The 17,528-nt window shown below is 37.9% G+C and overlaps 1 protein-coding gene across 1 annotated transcript in view; it reads right to left on the reverse strand.

Annotated features, from left to right (window-relative positions):
• The window catches only part of csmd3b (CUB and Sushi multiple domains 3b), a 1,941,594-nt gene that overhangs the window by 21,377 nt on the left and 1,902,689 nt on the right, over positions 1-17,528 (reverse strand). Inside the window, exons 62-64 of the mRNA XM_060823982.1 lie at positions 17,058-17,131; positions 9,146-9,257; positions 1,875-2,054 (exon numbers count right to left, since the gene is read on the reverse strand). Coding sequence (XP_060679965.1) covers positions 1,875-2,054; positions 9,146-9,257; positions 17,058-17,131 — 366 coding nt within the window. The remainder of the gene's footprint in view (positions 1-1,874; positions 2,055-9,145; positions 9,258-17,057; positions 17,132-17,528) is intronic.

A 17,528-nucleotide genomic window follows, 5' to 3' on the forward strand; every position in this document is an offset into this window, starting at 1 on the left:
TTCACAAAATTACAGAATGAAACACAATGAACAGAATAAAGAACTCCTACAGAACTCAGTCTATTGAAACTAGACTTAATTATGCTGTTCTGAATATACACAACAGTCCCAGTAAGCAAACCACCATAAAAACAGTACAAATGGAACAGATGCTTACAGGTTGAAGTTGGAAGGGCAGAGAGAGAGGGGGAGAGCGAGAGAGAGAGAAAGAGAGATTTTCCATCCTACTGAACTCCCAACTAGTTCTGAACCGAACTGCTCAGCTACAGAGCTAACCACTCCCCTTTCATTATACAGGTCACATCTAAAACTTCACCACTTTGGCCTGAAGTCTCATCTGTTTACATTTAAACAAAAAAGTCTCTCAATACTCTTTAATCTCTGTACCAAACCAGTCGAGTCAGAACCAGGAGCTGATTTATGACCTCTGAATAAAACCAAGGACACAGTACCTTTGAGAAATAAAATAGCTTTCAGACAAAAAGGATCAGCTTTGTGACAACATCCATTGGCTCTCCTTGATCAAACCAGCCCACTACCTCCTCAAAGAATTCTAGCAAATTTGTCAGGCGTGACACTCCCCTTGATGAAATCATGCTGACTTTGTCCTATTTTACCATACACTTCCAAGTATTCAGAAATCTCATCTTATCCATGATCCAGGTTAAGCTATTCAGCATGTAATTTTCCATCTTTTGCCTTACTCCCTTTTTAAGCAGGGGTGTCATGTCAGTGATCTTGCAGACTTTTGGGACCCTCCCCGATTCCAGTGATTCCTGAAAGATCACCACTAATGCATCCGCTATCTCTTCAGATTTCTAGTTTAGAATTCTGGGGTGTAGTCCATCTGGTCCAGATGATTTATCCACCTTCAGGCCATTCAATTTTTCTAACGCCTTCTCCTTGGTGATGGCTACCATACACAGCTCTGTCTTCTCACTGTCTTGAATTTTTTGGGCTATTACTCATGCCTTCCACCATGAAGACTGAATCAAAGTAACTACTTGGTTCCTCTGCCATTTCCTTGTTCCCAACTACTATCTCTCCAACGCCATTTTGCAGTGGTCCAATATCCATTTTTGTCTTTTATATATCTAAAGAAACTCTTATAGTTTTTATTTATATTACTGACTAGCTTACCCTCGTATTTAATCTTCTCCCTCCTTTTTTTTTGTTGTCCTCTGTTGGTCTTTGTAAGCGTCCCAATCCTCTGGTTTCCCACTGCCTTATATCACATTATATGCTATCCCTGACTTCCCAGACAGCCATGGATGCCTCATCCTCCCTGTATTATGCGTTTTTTTCTTAAGGATGAATCTTTTTACTTAGTGTGTCTTTTACATCAATTATATGGATCTTTTGATTATCCAGAATATTTGATTAATGAGCACACTCATGGTCCCATAGGTGCTAGTTAATAAAAAGTTTGCTGGAATTAAATTCATGTGTTTTACTCGGTAGATGCAATAATGTCATAAAAATATCAGGATTCCTGCATCATACTAGTGACCTTGTAAGCTTAAGAATTAGCTTCAGCCAGCTATATTTATGCCAGTGAAGCATTACTGTTTATATCATGGTTGATATTTGTTTTATCTTACTTACAAGAAAACACTTAGATCATAAATAGACCAAAATTTGACCATGACTCAGCATACTATGTCATTTTCACACTTAAGCAGGAACCGTTTATGAATCTAAAGTGGCATCAGAAATAATGACTGACACACGTAAGACTGAAAATTGCAAGCATTTGTTCTCACTTGCCAGACATCTATTCCTGCAATTTTCAACAAAAGTTTTGAGCTTATGGCACTTGAGTGATTACTGAAAATGATAGGTCTAAACTGGTGGCTTTTAAAGAAATGTCTCACCATGACAGATGGGTGATTTTCCTGTCCATGTTCCATCAGACCGGCACGCTCTGTGTTCTGATCCTCCAGCTAAGAAGAATCCAGGTTGACAGGTGTACAGCAATACATAACCCAGTGAAGGAAGATCCATCCCAACTACATTGGTATGGGCAGGTGTTTCTGGCTGTTTGCAGTTGTGTGCTGCAATTACATACGAATTAGGATGAAAACAGTAGCGACAAACAGAAAAATAATAAATAACACTTCTTCCAATCAAAATCTTTTCTTTACAGCTTTCTGAAAAGAGTTTCAAATCATCTCAAAGTAAACAAAATTAGTGGTAATAAGAATATTTATTGATTATTACTGAGTAATATTCACCTGGTGGTGGGTTACTGTTTGTACATTTGAATTCATCAATAAAAATAAAAATTGCACAAGGTGTATCACAAGTCCCTGATCAACTCCCAATTGTTTTACATCTCTGACAAAGTTGAGTTCCATTCCTTGGAATATCAGTGACAAACTTCAGAAAAAATAACCATCAAGAAGAAAACTGAAAAAAAAAGGTCTGTAATAACATTTCTGAACAGGTTGATTAGAAAAATGGGTTAAAATAAAAAAAAACGAGGAAATGATGATGGAATCACTCAACAGGAGATAAGGATAAATAGAGATCCAGGAGTGTAAGGTTATTTCTCTTTATCAGCATTTAAATGAAAATTAAACAAGGCAAATTGAAAAGGAAGAGAAACATATCTTTCACCTCACTTTTATTGATGCTTCATCTACATTGGTATTAAGACCGTAAGAAAGAAGAATCACCTTGAGCCTGTTCTGCCATTCAATAGGATCATGGCAGGCCTAACATTCCTCATATCCACTTTTGACCTTTACTCCATTACTCTGCATTTCCGCACTGATTGAGAATCTACCAAACTGAGCCTAAAATATACACACATTCCCTGCCCCCACAGCTCTCTGTCGCAATGAGTTCCAAAGAGTCTCAACCCTCTGAGAGAAGAAATTCCTCCGTATCTCAGTCATAAAAGGCACCCTTTTATTCTGAGACTATGACCCCTGGTCATACATTCTTCCATGAAGGGAAACATTTTCTCAGCATTTACCCTTTTATGAATCATATGTGCTTCAATGATATCAGCTCTTCAGTAAGGACAGTTCAATTCTTTATTCACAAGATAATCCTTCCACACCAGGGATTATCCTTGTGAGCTTCCTCTGAATTGCCTCCAATGACACAATACCTTTCCTTAAATAAGGAGGCAAATGCTGCTCACAGTACAGATGTATTTTTACCAGCACCTTGTACTGTTGCAGTAAGACTTTGTTACTCGTACAGGGAGAAAGTGAGGACTGCAGATGCTGGAAATAAAGTCGAGGGTGTGGTGCTGAAAAAGTACAGCAGGTCAGGCAGCATCCAAGGAACAGGAGAATTGATGTTTCAGGTATAAACGTGGATTCTCCTGCTCCTCGGATGCTGCCTGACCTGCTGTGCTTTTCCAGCGCCACACTCTTGACTTACCTACTCTTATACTCTAACATCCTTGAAATAAGAGCCAACTTTGCATTAGCCTTCCTGATTATCTGCTGGATGTGTGTGCTAGCTTTCTGTGTTTCAAATACAAGTGCCCCCAGTCTATTTGTGTTGCAGCTTTCTGCGGTTTTTCTCTATCCAAGTAATATTCTGCTCTTTTGTTCTCCCTTCCAAAATGAACAATCTCATGTTTTCTTATATTGTATTCTATTTGCCCAATTAAGCTATTGATATCTCTCTATAACCTGTCTCCTCTCCACAACTTGCCTTTCCACCTGTTTTCATTTTGTCTGCAAATTTGACTACAGTACATTCGCTTCCTTTCTCAAAGTTATTTATGTACACTGTAAACAGTTTTGGTCATACAGTCATAGAGCCATATAGCACAGAAACAGACCCTTCAGTCCAACTTGTCCAAGCTGAAGAAGTTTTGCAAACTAAACTATTCCCACTTGACTCACTGGCCCATAACCTTCTAAACCTTTCCTATTCACGTACCTGTCCAAATGTCTTTGAAATGAACCACCAACAGTATTTAAAGTTATCCCTCAGGTCCCTTCTCAAACTTTCACCTCTCACCTTTAAAATATATCCCCTATTTTTAATTCCCCACCTTAGGAAATGACCTTTGCTAATCACCTTTTCTATGCACCTCATAATTTTAAAAATCATCTTCTCAACTTCCTACACCCCATTGAACAAAGTTTCAGCCTATCCAGTCTCTTATAATTTGAAATGCTGTACGATTACAACCTTTATAATAGACATTTTACCAGTAACAGATATTAAACTACCTGGGCTATGGATACATGCTTTTGTTTCCCTCCATTTCTGAATTAAAGTGTCATATTTTATAGTTTTGCAATCTTTTGGAACTCTTCCAGAATCTAGTTAAAATCACACAACTCCAGGTTATAGTCTGATAACCACCTGATGAAGGAGCAGTGCTCTGAAAGCTAGTGCTTACAAATAAACCTGTTGGACTATCACCTGGTATTGTGTGATTTTTAACTTTGTATACCCAGTCCAACACAAGCACCTCCAAGTCATGACTTCCAGAATCTAAGTATTCTTGGAAGAATATCCCTCAGCTACATCCTATAATATATGAGGATGCCTTCCTTCAGGTTCAGGGAACTTTTCGATATTTAGCCCCATTAGATTCCTTTGCATTTTTTCTCTAGTGATGACTTTTGCATTTATTTTCTCTCCTCCTTTATCCCCTTGAATAATGTGTAATTTCATAACGTTAACGGTGTCTTGAACACTGAAGACTGATGCAAAGTATTTATTCAAATCCTCTGCCATTTCCTGGTTCCCCGATGTTATTTTCCCTGCCTCATTCTTTCATGGGCCTTTTTTGACTTTGACCTTTCTTAAAATACATTTAAAGAAACTCTTGCTGTGTATCTTGGTACTCATTTTAACTTTGGATGGCTAACAAAGCATTGGTAATAAATGTTGACCCAGCCGATGATTCTCATTCCTGATGAAGGGCTCTGGCCCGAAACGTCGCATTTCCTGTTCCTTGGATGCTGCCTGACCTGCTGTGCTTTAACCAGCAACACATTTCCAGCCGATGATCCTCAAATGAATAAGATAGCAAACAACTCCATTTTGCCCGATTTTCCTTTCTTCCCGCCCTCTCTATTCTGTTGTAATTAACAATTCTCTTTCTGGACTCATCTTCTGTTCTCGCTCACACTTTTTATCTATCCCTAATTTTATTTGAGCTGAGTGGATTGCTAGTTAAGAGTTAGTCACTTTGTTGTTGGTTTGGATTTACAATCCAGGCCAGGCCAGTCCAGACCAGGTATGGATGGCACATTTCTTCCTGAAATGTGCCATCCATATTGGATTTTTTAAAATGACAGTCCTGATTACTGTTACTAATATTAGCTTTCAATTCTAGATTTTATTTATATTAAATATCTCCTCTCTGGCATTTTTGTCCCCAGAGAATTTATAGAGTCATAGTACAGCACGGAAACAGATCCTTCAGTCCAACTCATCCATGCCAACCAGATATTCTAAATTAATCCAGTCCTATTTGCCAGCATTTGGCCCTTATCCATCTAAACACTTCTTATTCATATACCTATCCAGATGTCTTTTAAATGCTGTAATTTGAATTTGTATTTGCAGAACAGTATTTGCAGATACATTCCATTTTGTTCAAAAAGTGCAAAATCTGTAGGCAGTCAATCCATGTGACATTTTATAAATGCCTACTTTTGAAATAGAACCAGTCTGACTCAAGTTCGAAATACAAACAGACTCTAACCTCAGAACTGCAATGAATTGTCTGAGATTCACTTTTTTTTTATTAAACCTTAAGTTATCTCAAGAATGTCACTTGACTTCTGTGTGAAAAAGTTGCCCCTTAGGTTTTTTTTTAATCTTTCACTTCTCACCAATCTGGATCTTTTGGATTACTCTGGATTGTTAGCTCTGCAAAATTTCTGGTATGCCATTTTCTGCCCTACAGTCCAATGACACTAGGTTATACTCCAACAAAATTAGCTCAAATCACAAGTTTTTTGAGCACTGCTCCTTCATCAGGTGAAGTCACTCCATGGCCAGGAATGGCTCATGATTAGGTGATGCCAGAATCAGACATAAGTAGAGCTATAGAGGCATAGAAGCACAGAAAATAAAAGTAGCATTAGGATATTTTGCCCTTCTGGCCTGCACTCCCATTAAATACAAGAATGGCTGATCATACAGCTCAGCACTCTGTTCCCACTATCTCCCCATACCTTTAGATCCCTTTATTCCTGAGAAATATATCTGACTCCTTCATGAAGCAATCAATGTTTTGGCCTCAACTTTCTGTGGCAGATATTTCTGCAGGTTCACTACTCTCTGGGTGAAGAAATTTCTTCTTACTTCAGGGAGGATAGGTAATTGATGCAGCCACTTTGCTAATGATGCAGTGAGAGAACTCATGGGCCTTGTGGTGAAAAGTCCTCCAAAACACTCACTTAAAGCAATTTGGACTTGGCTAAAATTCATCCCGTGGATGGAATCTTGAAAGGGTTTGTTGAAGTGGCTCTGGCAAGATTTGCAGTAGAATTAAATAAGAAATCAAGTGAGACCAATCTTGATACCAGGAGTATGTTTACTCAACCTTTTCTGCTTTTCATAAAATGTGTGGCAAATTTCTCAGTATGACTTGCACTTGACAGCCCACTTGCAGGAAGCTTCCACACTGGTAACTATCATTATTACAATGTTTCAGCAAGGACATGTGCACTCAGGGTCATGCACTCAGCTCATGGACTGGAGGTATTTGCTCATTGTCACAGAGCAAACTTGCTTTCAGATTGGGTGCTCTCAGCATCCCAGTCTGGTATTGCTTTAGACTACCTTTTTTTGCTTTACCCTTTCTACCTGAGAGCCAAGTCTCACATTACTTCTGTCTTTGCCTTCCCATTTAGTCTAGACACAAAGCTAGGTAGCCTGTCACTGTTAACAGCTTACCTCAGTCAAGCAGATAGCCTTTGATCAGACAGTCTTAACACTGTCAGTCAAGGGTAGCCACCAAAATGAGTCAAGGGGCTTGCAATTAGCTCACTTGCTCCTATTCAAAATAATAGATTAGGATCTATTACATACACCCAAGAGACCAAATAGTGCCTCTGGTTATCACGCTGACCAGAAGACAACATTTCTGACACTGCAACCCATATTTGGCTCTAAGTGGAATGCATTTCTAGATTTTTGCATTTTGGAGTGAGAATTGAAGTGATGACGTTCTGACTCATTGAGAAGAATCCTGCTGATTGAAGTACAGCTTATACTTCTGTGCCACAAAAATGAATTGTTGAATATTTGCTCAATCATTCAGAATGCTTCCATTGAAATTGTTAATCCACTTTGCCAATTCAATGGCTTGTCAGTAAGGAATAGGAGCATTATTCAATTTTATTATTAAGACTAATAATTGAGATTCATTTGAATACCTCATGTTCGTAAGATTAGACAGAATTTATCAAATGCTTTGGAAGTAATTTGAACTACAAATAATAGTTGAGGACATACAAGATGCAAGCATTTTAAAAATCTCAAAGTTTGTAGCTAATCTGTACCCTCAACTGATATAGGGATGGCTCGATATCAAACATATTTTCAGAAGGAAGGCTGTCCATTTAAATACTGTGTTGGGGCTATGCACCTTGGATCTAATTTATCTTTCCGAATTCACCAGGCTGAACTTTGGGAAACCTCACGTGAAGGGAGGCAAGGTTTATTTTATAGAAATATTAAGTGTCTTCCAACATTGTTTGTGGGTCAAGAATTATGGGAACACCACCTTCCTGCTCTGTCTGCCATTTAGCTTCATTCCCTCTCCTCCACCCAATGACTCTCATGACTAGATCGAGACTGCATTCCCTCACCTGTTCCCAAGAATCATGGGCTGGAATACAACCAGGATCAAAGATCCAATGCCATGCTCTTATGCCCATTGGGATCGGGCTCCATCTTCACAAGATCTGGACACCTCCAGTCCATACTAACACTAATCCAGTTGCAGATTTCCCACCTGGGATGTGGCAACGTCCAAGACATTGCCATCCAACAGCAAGTCAAATCAATCCATCAAGTTGGATCCTGGGCAGAAAGGCTGCCAGAATATAAAAATATACACTTTGCAATTTGAAGTGATCTTGAAGGACACAAAAAGGTAATTATTAGAGTGGAAAGAAGTTGAGTAGAGGCTCAATATCAGCAAAGTTTTAATGAATTGAAAGGCTTATATTTTAATTGATTTTTCTTTAAGGATAGTGTGCAGCAGTTTTTTTTTGTTTAGTCATAAATTAAGGTCATGCCCGTAGAGGAAAGCCTACCTGACCTGTCATGTCCTTCCTTTTGCACATTATATCCCATGAAGCCTTTTAAGCTTTTGAAAATCCATTTTATTTCAAGTTCTGCATAATCTCTAATCCTCCTACATAATGAAACAAACCCCTGGCATATTCAAACCATGTCCTCACCATTGCCATTCCCATGGGCAACATAGTTCCTTACCCTTTCTTTTCCCCAACTCTATCTAGCCCCAGCAGCAACAACATTGTTAGGTCACTTGGAATGTCTGATCATCAGCTATCACTGGAGAAGCATTGTGTAAAAAATAATTAATCATTTTACTCAATGTAAAAATGTCAACAGGTTCTGACATTCACTAAATAATTTGTTTTGATACTGAGTTAATTACAGTATTTAAGGCAAACTTGTGCTGAATTAAATCTTAAGAGAAATAAAGGTTGATTTATTCACTCCAAGACGAAAGACAACAAATCTTTTCGTAACTGTAGAATTAAAGAATCCTGCATTTATTACAAATACCTTTCCATCATAACTTCAGACAGCCCCTGCAGGATTATTTTCAATCTGTTATATGAAAATAAACTTAATGAAACAATGAAACAAAGCCTTTAGGTATGCAAGGCTAAATGACAGTAAAATGAAAAAAAACATGATCAGTGCCATATGCAGATTGGATTTTCAAATGTTGAATATGATAACATTTGAATCTGATAAGGATTACATAAAATTCCCATCGTTTCCCTTATTCAACTGAACTGCACTTGTAGTCATCAGTCAAAAAAAAACTCTGCAATTTTAATATTATCCAAACAAAATTGGTCTGTAACAAGCATTGATTAATATATGCAGAAGCTGTCATGTATGTCACACTTCGTTACCACTCATACTTAAGGATTAATTTACATACGTATGCATTCTGGTTGAATTCCACTCCAGGTGAGGTCCGGAAGACAAATCCGAGTAGTTGATCCTTGCAGTAAATGTCCCTTCTTACAGTGAAATTGCACAACACTTCCCACCTGCAAAAAAAGGTTGAAAAACTGAGACCGGTTATTAGCAATGTTAATTCTACTCTTATCTTTTAATTGATGACTGTGCAGTATTTAGCAAGCAGGTCTACACCTTTTGCAATTGGACAGTATTCAAGGTTAGGATGCAAAGGCTAATATAATAATGTTTTGTTTTAATCATTCCTGGCTGAGACAAAACAGCTAATGCATTTTATAAGTTAAGAATGGCTTTCAAACTTGCATCAATTTGTAGCATTTATTACCCCAATTTTGTCACATATCATGACTTAGTACAGTATTGGGAGTCTTCCAATGTTCTTTGTTCTATGTTTCCAGTGTGCTTTCACAATAAAAGCAATGTCAGAGATGCACTCTTCTACATAAATTAAAGTTTGCTGTTTCAAAGCAGCAAATTTACAGTGAACGCTTAAAATTCCAGTATAAAATGAATTTCAATGTAACAATATTTTCAAAATATTACTTTCTGGAAAAGGAGCACATTTCAGCCAGGCTTTGTACGGTCAAAAGATTTACTTTATTTCTCGAAATGGAAACAGTTCAATGATTGAAAAATCTTTCTGCAAAAAGAACTGAACCAGATTTGCAACGCGCTAACTTGTTTGAATGTACAAGTGTTGACAAGAAATGCTGCTGCTAAAATATTGAAAGAAGGGGGATTGTGCCATATTTATAAACCTAATCACCAGTCAGTGCTGGAAGAAAGGCACAGGAACATATTGCTCATTGGGTCTTGGAACCTTTATTGTGTTAAAGTACGCTGTTGTCGCCGGCTGTTGATTAACTAATAAAGATTGAAAAATAATCAGTTTCAGTCAAACCCAAACAAATACATTCATAAAGTATTGTATCTTATCAGAATATTAGTAGTAAGCATGAGGTCAACAATTATGTGATCTTGATGGCTATTGGCTGATGTCATATAAAATGATTCTTTTTCTGATATCGCTAATTCATTCCCATTAAATTGTACGGTAAGTGACTGCAATGGTAGAATTATCAAACTATCCTTTGATTTCCCATTTTATCAATGTCAGGTCTGAAGATGGACAACTACAGTTTGGACTATGCAAGAATTAAACTTACTGTACATATATGACAAATAATCTTTTGATATTTGCTGCAGGCTAACTGAGCTCCAAAATGGGAGATTTGTCATCTTTATACTTCGGGATGTTTTATTCCGGAACTTCATGCTCTTGTTTTCTGCTTTGGAACGGTTGGGGGGTGCAAGAAATCCATCCTGCAAACTGCAAATTAATGGTGGGTCCAACTGAAAATCCAAATCCTGTTGCACAGAATCATCGGGCGGAATTTACAGCTGAAAATTGGGTGGACAGGACCTCCACATGAATGTGAAACAGAGTGTGATGACACCAAGTAAGCCATAAGAAGACATTATGTCAGTCTCCAAAATTGTGAAAAGGGAGCGGTACAGACATCTTCAGCCTGTTTCCCATTGTGAAATTGCTAATTCGCAATCTACTGAACTTGCTCACCCAATTGTCTGAAATTGGTCACTGCCTGCACCATTTCTTAAGGATCACTCAAGAAAATGCTTTGGGAGGGTGTTGTAGCACCTACAAACAGGTAAGCAAGGGCAGGAAAGGAAGGCTGAATGGAGCAGCAGATTCTGCTGATGGAAGTGGGTGTATCTGCAGATTTTCAGACTCATTTTGAGCAATAAAAAGCACAGCAGTATTCAGGCAGTGTGCTGCCTTCAAACTTGTAGCCTTAATCGGTTTCCTGCTTTGGGAATTACCCCTCTACAATCCTGGATGGGCATTTATCCCTCCTTTGTGCGTCTAATGGCCCTCCTTCCCAATCAGTCATCGAATGAACAGTTGAGCTGAGACACTAGGGCAAGGAGCAAACTGACCATTCTTTTTCAGTTTTGCTTCCAGAAAATAAAAAAAATCCTTTTCACATTTTAAATCCAAAATTATAACCCAGTATCTGCATGTTGTAAGAATTGATTTTTAAGTTGCTGTTGTGATTCATTAATGACTGAATATATCACTTGTGAACTTGCCTATTCTTTTTCATGTTAAGCCTGTCACATCAATGCAGTATGCCACATAATCCTTTATTCTATTAAGAAAGAAAAGTCTGATGACGAAGGTTTGTATTTCAATCATGATGAACTCAATGAATGCTGATAAAAGGATGATAACTCTGCCCTTTTGAGTTCCCAATTTATCACTGGCAAAACAATAGGAATGGTATGATGTGACTAAAATAAGACAAAGCAGCCAGTTTGCTCAAGCACTTAAATCTGAGGATCTCCCAAAATGTTCTCTATTTACAATCTAACATTTTTCAATGTTTAAATCTACTGAGTTGCAGGCTTATAACAGTATACTAGTTCTTCCAATAATGTATACTTGGCACCTCGTGGGACATTCATGTAATGTTTAACTGCAAATGAAATCAAGTTATGTAGCAAATTGGCTCAACTTACAATTGGTTTTGAAATATTTCTTGAAAAAGGAAAGGTCTTGTACCTATTAGCTAGCCTAATGGAATGCTTATCTGTGTAGACCTGAGCCAAGGATCTGATCAAACTTTTTTGAATGGCCTGGTAACATTTACTGTCAAAACTCTCATATTAAAAATACAAGAGAAAAACTGATACCTATATAATCATTTGCCATCGGCATCTCCCAACCTCATGATAGAGGCAAAAATGATATTCACAGATTAAAAAGCCCAGATGTTTGCACCATTGGGACATATCTGAAGCCTTTTGAAATTCATAGATAGAGCACAGTTCTATAATTCCTACCCCCATTCACATTCCCCCCTGTTTTTCTGGTGGCTTAGGACTGGGGTGTAAGTATTACATCCACATTCTGCTCTCTTAACTGAACCATGTCCATTGCAGAGGTAAGCATCTCCGCACCAGTGATCCACTGCCAGGTTAGTTTCTTCATGATGATGTGATTTGATTTATTATTGTCACATGTACCAAGGTACAGTGAAAAGTATTGTTTTGCTTGCTAACCAGACAAATCATACCTTACGTAAGTACACTAGGGCAATAGAACACAATGCTGAATATAATGTTATAGTTATAGAGAAGATGCAGAGCAGTAAAGGCAACCACAGTATGATTTTTGGAACTATTTGAAAGGTGAGTTCAAAGTGCCTTCCTTAAATAATCCACGTAAAATTATATCCTCACCCAACTCCATACCACCCATACCTTCTATCCTGACTTATGACCTTTCCTTGGCATTTCAACCAATATAAACTATGTACAGTCAACATTTGTGATACTGATCAGAAAATTAAACACTCTTTTATAAATATTCTTTTGAAGAAAACCCTGCTGTTCACACAACCTAATATTATTGTCAAATAGCAGGTCATTGAATTCTCAATAATAGAGGCTTTAAAATCTGCACTTATTTCAATCCTGTGCAAATAAATATTGACACATTGATTAAAAATAAGGTCACAAAAAGAACAAATGATTATAAAAAACATAAATGCATTAATCAAGGAAAGTCAATAGACTTACTAAGCTATCAAAACAGGTCCTGCAGAGAGAAAAAAAATCATGGGTCCAGGTTCTCATTCAAGTGCATCTCGTGAGGATTAGGAATTAAGTGTTCCAGTGGAACTAGATTACTACTGACTAGATCGATAAATCTGTTGAAGGAGCGCCTGTCTTCAACTTGTTGATTTTGACTAGTTCTGATTTTTCATTTTCAGGTAAGAAAATGGTTGAAATGAAACAATATTAGGGTACAATTTCTCCTAATTCCATGATTTTTCCAGCTAATGCTTTAACCTTGCCTAAAAAAGCTTATATAGGTTCTATTCATCTTAGAATGAAAATTGGTGTAAATCACCTTGTACAAATTATTCTTGAAACACTTGAGTAGAATCTCTATTCATAGCTTCTAAATTCAGCAGTATTATAAAATGGGAATGTGCTATAATTAGATCTGACAACTTTACATTTAAGATTGTGACAAGCTGAACACTGATCAGTTGAGTCATTCCTTTGAGTTGCTAACTCAGCCAAATCAAGACACTTAAATCTTGTTAATTGATATAAGCTAATTAGAAAGGTTATTATCCACGTAAGCATTAATGATGAATATAAAACATTATTTTAGGGCTTGTAAAGGACACTGCTTAAAGTAGCACATCATTCTTGTAATACTCTGATTTTCGCTGTATCCATCACAGATAAAGTAATTACTTTTAACATAATTAATCTGGATATTTTTCTTCCAATTACTTCCAAAGGCTAACATGGACATGTGGTGCTTTACATATATCAGCAGCATCCCCAAATATATTCCAAGTTACAAAGTACATTGATGTTGTCTTGGGATATCATAATTGATGCACTATAAGTATTGTAATTCTGTTGATTTGAGCAAAAGTTTGAATTCATTTTGTTTGTCACGAACTCTTGCCTTAAAAGTAAATTATTGACCAACAGGTTATTTGTCAGACAATTACAAAAATAAATTGTGCTGAGTAAAATATTCCCTTCTCTTTCAATTGACATATTGACAATCATAAGCCCACAAAAGCAAAATAAACTATTTTTATGTATTTATTTCTATGGTGTAAATCAATTGAATTTGCCTAAAAATTAACACAGTGGATAAGGAAAGTTTAAACATGGCAAAATTCAGACCTGTGAGGTTGGTGGGCTCAGTCTTAAGTCCACCATAATTAGAGTATTTTGAACATTCTTTAAAGCTACAAAGATGAGTTTTGTATATAAATCAAAGTGAATCGGTTTAAATTATTGATTACAAGTAAAACAAGGAATATTGTTCACAGCCATTTAGCATTATATTGAGAAAATTCACAGTTCTTGTGAATTAGAATGTTCACCATAACCCTTTTTTCCCTCTGTTCATCATGCAAGAACAGAAAATCAAGTTGAATGATTTCCAAATGGCCTGTTTTGTTGTGTCAACCAACATTCTTTGTGTGTAAAAATGCTATTACCATTACTGGGGAGGGAGTGGGTTGGAAATTGGTCATGGAGTCGGCTGATAATGATGAAAGCACCTGCGCAAATCTTATGATTATGAAACTATTAATCTCATCAGGTAGTTTCAAGAAGGATTACGGGTGGCACGGTGGCACAGTGGTTAGCACTGCTGCCTCACAGCGCCTGTAGACCCGGGTTCAATTCCCGACTCAGGCGACTGACTGTGTGGAGTTTGCACGTTCTCCCCGTGTCTGCGTGGGTTTCCTCCGGGTGCTCCGGTTTCCTCCCACAGTCCAAAGATGTGCGGGTCAGGTGAATTGGCCAAGCTAAATTGCCCGTAGTGTTAGGCAAGGGGTAAAATGTATGGGTGGGTTGCGCTTCGGCGGGTCGGTGTGGACTTGTTGGGCCGAAGGGCCTGTTTCCACACTGTAAGTCTAAAAAAAAGATCCTGTGTTCAAGAGCAGCAGGCCAATTAGACTTAGGCAACATGACCAGAAGGGTGAGTGTTGCTGTTAAGCATGAGTGCACTTCACCAGAGATACGAGGAATCCAGCTTTTATTTCTGGAGGCAAGTGAATAAGGCAAGATGGAGGTTGTGGCAGGGCCATTGGCTCGCAAGTGGTACTGCCCCAGTTCTCCCACAACGCATTCACTGCATTGGCATCATGCTAGCTTGTGTAGTCTCCAAGACAGCTGCATGCTATGCAAGGCATTGGTCTTTGGTTCTTGACACAAGATCTATCACAAATTTCATTGTCCCTTTGAATGATGTCTGAGGATGAACCAAATTATGAGCAGCCTTCTTGTTGTGTTTGGGTCTTGGATGACCTTCTGACCACATGTTCATGCCATCTCAGAAACTACATATTTCCATCTCTGTAAAATTGCCAGCTTCTGCCTTTGCCTTAGCTCAATTGCTGATGAAAAATGCATTCAAATTGTGGTAAGCTCTAAACCTGCCCAGTCGAATGCAACCATGACCACCTTCACACCACTCTCTGTAAACCTGATCTGTCATCCAAACTTTCTCTGTTTCTGTCATTAGTCATAACCAAGTTTGTTCACCAATCACCCTTGTTCATGCTGGCCTATATTAGCAGCTGCTTAAGCAAAGTCTCAATATTAGTATATCAACTTGCTTTTGTATCCTGGTATGGCCTCTTCCAAGCTTATTTATGTAACGTTCAATAGCACCTCCATGATTCTGGCCTCTTCAGCGTTCCCAATTTTAAATGCATTACCAGTAGTGGCCATTTCCTCAGCTGTTGAGTACTTAAAATGTGGAATGTGCTTCCTAAACCCTATTGTCTTTCAATATTAAGTCCCAAAAATCATATAGCATCTATAATACAGGAACATTTACATGGATAATATATAACATTATTATCAACCGATATTTGACACCCAACCACATAAGCATTAATGCAGATCACTAAAAACTTGGTGAAAATCATGGATTATAAGGATTGTCTAAGATTGAAGAACATAGATTCTAAATTTTGGCAGCTAGAACCCTGACTACCGGTTCTGTTGATATTGGTGGGCTGAAAGCACAATGGATATTAGGTCTCAAACCTTATTCACATTATGTCACCAAGCAGCTCCTCAGAAAAGGTACATTAGAATCACATGCCACTTTATCATCATCAGTCTCCCTTAGTTAGATCATGGTGAGAAGAGGAAGGTGGAATAGTGATGGTGCAATCAAGCAATGAACTTTGAACTGTTTTGAAATCATCAAGGAGAAATGGCAGGCTTTTTTTATAAATAACTGTAATTAATTTTTTTGTAGTCTCCAATATGTCTTCAAAAACTGACTAGTAAAACTATTTGTAGCTATGGATACCCTGAAAGTAACAAGTTATGGCATTGGCAATATTAGGCCAGTTCAATTGTGGGAAAGTGTCTTGAAATAGACATTTGGCCTTTATATATAAAGGACAGAATTGATGGAGGCTTCTCAGTAATTAACAATATGATGGGCAATGAACTTCTCGTGGAGGATGGGAGCACACATCACCTGACATACTGAATACTCAGGCATTCACTTACTGTATAAAGTTGATATATGTGTCAGCAAATTTTCAAATCAATGTTCTTCTATTCCTTAATTCTAAAATAAGGAGGTCAACTGTAATGTCATTGTTTTTGCGGTGGTGGTTTTTTGGAACTGTCACCATGGAGAAATGTTTAATTTCTCTTGTGAAGGGAATGTTATATTACATTTAATCAGTTCCTGAGATGCTCAGTTTTCATGCTTAGTGATCTTCTGTTACTGTGTGTTATTTGACTTACTAAAGCTCACCAAATCTGTTACTGTAATTGGGTTTTAATATTTGCATTGTCAACACACTCCTCTATTAACCAAGCATTTATATTAGATCACAAAGGTGTTGAAATTAGTGTCCTGTCAGGGCGGCACGGTGGCACAGTGGTTAGCACTGCTGCCTCACAGCGCCAGAGACCTGGGTTCAATTCCCGCCTCAGGCGACTGACTGTGTGGAGTTTGCACGTTCTCCCCGTGTCTGCGTGGGTTTCCTCCGGGTGCTCCGGTTTCCTCCCACAGTCCAAAGATGTGCGGGTCAGGTGAATTGGCCACGAAAAATTGCCCATAGTGTTAGGTAAGGGGTATATGTAGGGGTATGGGTGGGTTGCGCTTCGGCGGGTCGGTGTGGACTTGTTGGGCCGAAGGGCCTGTTTCCACACTGTAGGGAATCTAATCAAGTCCTTTGGAAGAAAATGCTCAAAAATACTACAGGAACAATACTTAAAAGTTGAATTACATTTTTAACAACTGTATAAAAACATTTCTTTATGTTACTCACCATATAACCAAATGTATTATTCTGCGTTCCATGTAGTGGTGTTCCTGGGTTTTCACATGTGGTATGTGAAGATTCTAATTGAAAGCAAATAATATATCATGTTCCTATTTCATTTTTCAATGTCAAACTTTTATCTGCAAATGGACACATTTTATGAATTTAGCCCTTTCCACGTGCACCACATATTCCTTTCCTAAAGGCAGTGACTCATTACAGGATATAATTATTTGTGTCATGGAAATATATTACAATTGAGATTCTGAACTTAATGAAAGGCCTGGCATTGGGGCACAGCTAAGTTGGATCTCAGATCCTCTTGGTTTTAATGTCGAAATAAGCTATTTGGTGCAGAAATCTTCAGATATTTTGTTCACTTGGAGGACGAATCACTCCACAGACGTGTTTACCATTGGCAAGCTAGAAATTGGAGCAAACATGGGCCTTTGACTTCACTGCTATTTCATGTGTGAA

The sequence above is a fragment of the Hemiscyllium ocellatum genome, chromosome 4, assembly GCF_020745735.1.
Source record: "Hemiscyllium ocellatum isolate sHemOce1 chromosome 4, sHemOce1.pat.X.cur, whole genome shotgun sequence".
NCBI lineage: Eukaryota > Metazoa > Chordata > Chondrichthyes > Orectolobiformes > Hemiscylliidae > Hemiscyllium > Hemiscyllium ocellatum.